The sequence below is a fragment of the Umbelopsis ramanniana genome (genome assembly GCF_025399195.1).
Source record: "Umbelopsis ramanniana AG unplaced genomic scaffold K450scaffold_134, whole genome shotgun sequence".
In the NCBI taxonomy this organism is placed as follows: domain Eukaryota; kingdom Fungi; phylum Mucoromycota; class Umbelopsidomycetes; order Umbelopsidales; family Umbelopsidaceae; genus Umbelopsis; species Umbelopsis ramanniana.
The window spans coordinates 1-3,094 of NW_026252220.1; the positions used below are offsets into that span (position 1 = coordinate 1).

The 3,094-nt window shown below is 39.2% G+C and overlaps 1 protein-coding gene across 1 annotated transcript; it reads left to right on the forward strand.

The window, feature by feature from the left end:
• On the forward strand, positions 1-337 carry K450DRAFT_264022 (uncharacterized protein). Its single transcript, XM_051592741.1, has one exon. It carries the CDS (start codon positions 25-27, stop codon positions 199-201), a length of 177 nt encoding a protein of 58 aa, XP_051439944.1. The 5' UTR covers positions 1-24; the 3' UTR covers positions 202-337.
• The last annotated feature ends 2,757 nt before the right edge of the window (positions 338-3,094 follow it).

The following is a 3,094-nucleotide window of genomic DNA, read 5'->3' on the forward strand; positions in this document are numbered from 1 at the left end:
TACCTTCCTCAAGTCACTTTGTTAATGAAGACTTGCATTGATGGGGCATTGACCAATGAAGATGGTGTTACCATTTTGGACCATGCTACAGTTAATAACTACGAGCATGCCAACCATCGAATTGCTGACCATGGTTTGGTTTATGCTGACTATTACTTTTTGGAAGTAGGAAACCGTCTGATAGATATGGGATTAGCTTAAATAATCTTTAGAAGGACGTTTGGGTGCCTGCTGAAACACAGTTAGACAGGTACTCACGGTCAAAAGAGATTGCATACAAGTCACTTTTTTTTTTTTTCCAACTTTCAGAAGAACCTGAATGTCACTAATAAACAAGAATATACACAGTACATGCAGTGAGCGCGTTGGGTAGGTATCGATGATCTACATTGATGAAAACTGACCTTTGATCATCATGATTCCACGGTAACGAAACCATCAGCTACTATATCATTTAAATGACAGGATCCCTTTGCAAGTTGAAGCAGTTCTAAAGGATTCTACTGCTATAATTTAAATGGCATCGATGCTAAACTTTCTTATATCTCTCGACCGACTGTTGCACTACAAAATGTGAACGCGTACCAATGAAGGACCTATACACCGTCATAGTATTTGTCCGTAAATATTGCAATAGTGATCTTGGTTTTGAACGCCTGATAGTCTTTTACATAGTCTTTTAGTTACCTTACACATTTCAAGAACCTTGGAGGTGTAGATCGATGGAGATATGGACTAGCAAATCCAACAAAGAGGAGACAGAGATTCATAAATGATTAATGCACACCAAGCCTTGAACGCGAGCTCGACAAGGGGGGGGGGGGATGTAAGATCACCATTCCGGCAATATAGCCTTATTTTCTGCAAAAAATATGATTTCAACATTTGAACGTCCACCATTGATGTATTGCGTCAATTGTTCAGAGGAACGAAAGTCCCAAGCATCGTCTGTATTATCCAGCGCACCAAACATCTTCTGGAAACACGCTGGGCAGACCAGCTAAGCTTTTGACACCAACGCTCTGAATTGGTATAGATTATCTCTGTAGCTTGTGCTTTGATGCCCTCAACCATATTGAACGAGGTTGCACAGATACATACTTTGGGATTTTCAGCGGCAACTCGAAGTTGCCGGGCCGTCTCCGCCTCCACATTACCTAACTTACCATATTAAAATCAAACAACCATAGAACATCTGGAATTACAGCCCACCACCTTCGAAAACGGAAAGTTTGTATCACCCATTTCCATCATCGGCAACCATCATCTGAAAATCGAAGAGAACCTACATGATGCCTTCAGAGCCGCATTTTAACCCTCTGTTACATTCTTTTCCTTCTGGGGCTGCGAGCGTAGAGCAGAACAAAGTGTAGCTCATTTTCATAAAGCTGCCGCTAACCTGGAAGGATTTGCACAACCACTTTGGGGAACCATACCTTTCCTTGTAGGTGGTCGTAAATTTGAACACTAAACCTGTATCACGGAGAATGATAAATGGAACAAACCCAATTATTTAGAATACTGAAGAATTTTGGGGCAGGATAACGCCAAGCTGAACTAGTCGCCATTGCTTTTCTGTGATTTTAACCCCTAAGCAGTTTTAAAACCTCTTTTCGACAAGCCAAAGAGAATATGGTTGTTATATCTTAGACATTATCGTGACAAAGATTGTCCTATCTGTAACTGGCGGTTTTTCCGTGTCTTGGTGGATCTAGGACTGAAAATGGTTTGGGCACAGTACAGAGATAATCTGGCAGATGAAATTATGGATTATATGTATTCATACTAACTTGGACAAGACTATTATGGAGATGGTTTCGAAATTTATCAGATGCACTACTATAATTCTTGAGTCTATCAATTTTACGGCCGAATCTACGCCAAAATTGCCAAGAAGATTCAGAGCGTCAAAGAGGTAAACTGATTGCGAAAGGATCTGCCGGGCAGTTCCAAAATTATTTTGTTGATGCTGGACCAATTGTCCCACTTGATAAACGTTTCATCAAAGGATTCGTTTACAGTTCTCACTGGGCCCCTTGCTTTCGCTGATGAAGAAGCTCTTCCATGAGGTGACATCAAAGTTCTATATTTGCGCCACAGGAAAAAATGGTATATCCGAGTTCATCGTAGTGAAAGTGGCTTTCCGTTCAGGCTTCAATGAAGCCGATTTTCACTCTCCTAGACTAATGCTGCTGGCAAGGCATCAAAATAAAATTTCTCTGGCAGCGGCATGTAACCCAATATCGAGGACATTATTGGAATGGTTAATCTGAGTACAAATCGAAGGGTACGCTTCAACCTTTGCAGCTTTAGCGATACCAGACACTCAAGTTGCCATAAGCGACTAGAATGCTATTCCTAAATTGCCATCTGTAGATAATTTGCAAGCAATCAAAAATCGCCCAAGCCTTCCTTGGTGATAGCTTAATGTGTTTATTAAAGCATAATGACATGTACAATGCAACATTTACTAATGTAAAAAGTATTGGATTATGTAAAGAAAAAGAAAAGGGGGGCTGTGGAGTTCTGTGGCCAGCAATTTAATAAAATATAATAAAAGAATTGGTACTGAAGATTGATACGTGACAGCATACATATCACCAATTTTATTGCTCAAGCTCACAGGCTTGCCCATGCAAAGTCTACTCATGCCACACATTTTTGCTTTATCGAGTACTCATCCCATTACCAATGAGCCAAAAATGCAAACTTCCTTTTGGTCAATGTCGAGATTTAAGTAAGAGACTTTTTTTTAATGAAAATGGATGTTAAAAAAAAAAAAAGTAATGGTTGAAAATCTTTTTATGAAGGACAACCACTTTGGCCCCGTACTCTTTGTCAATATTTTATTTCATATCCAGCATTAAGACTAGTTATACCAAATAATCCATTTAACTTGACACGACTTCTATTTGCGCAGGTGGGCGAAAATGTCATTGTGAGAGACTCAGTAGTGTCTTCTTGAAGTTGAGCTCAAGGATTCATACGATATAGTTGTATTCAAAAACATAAAGTACACATTCATTTATTGATTGAACAATATTAGAAGATAGCTTCAAGATTCAAGTAAATGTTAGCAACAACTATACAAAAA

What these genes read in the sequence shown, in the direction of transcription:
- K450DRAFT_264022 (XM_051592741.1), top strand. Translation starts at nt 25, where the DNA reads ATGAAGACTTGCATTGATGGGGCATTGACCAATGAAGATGGTGTTACC.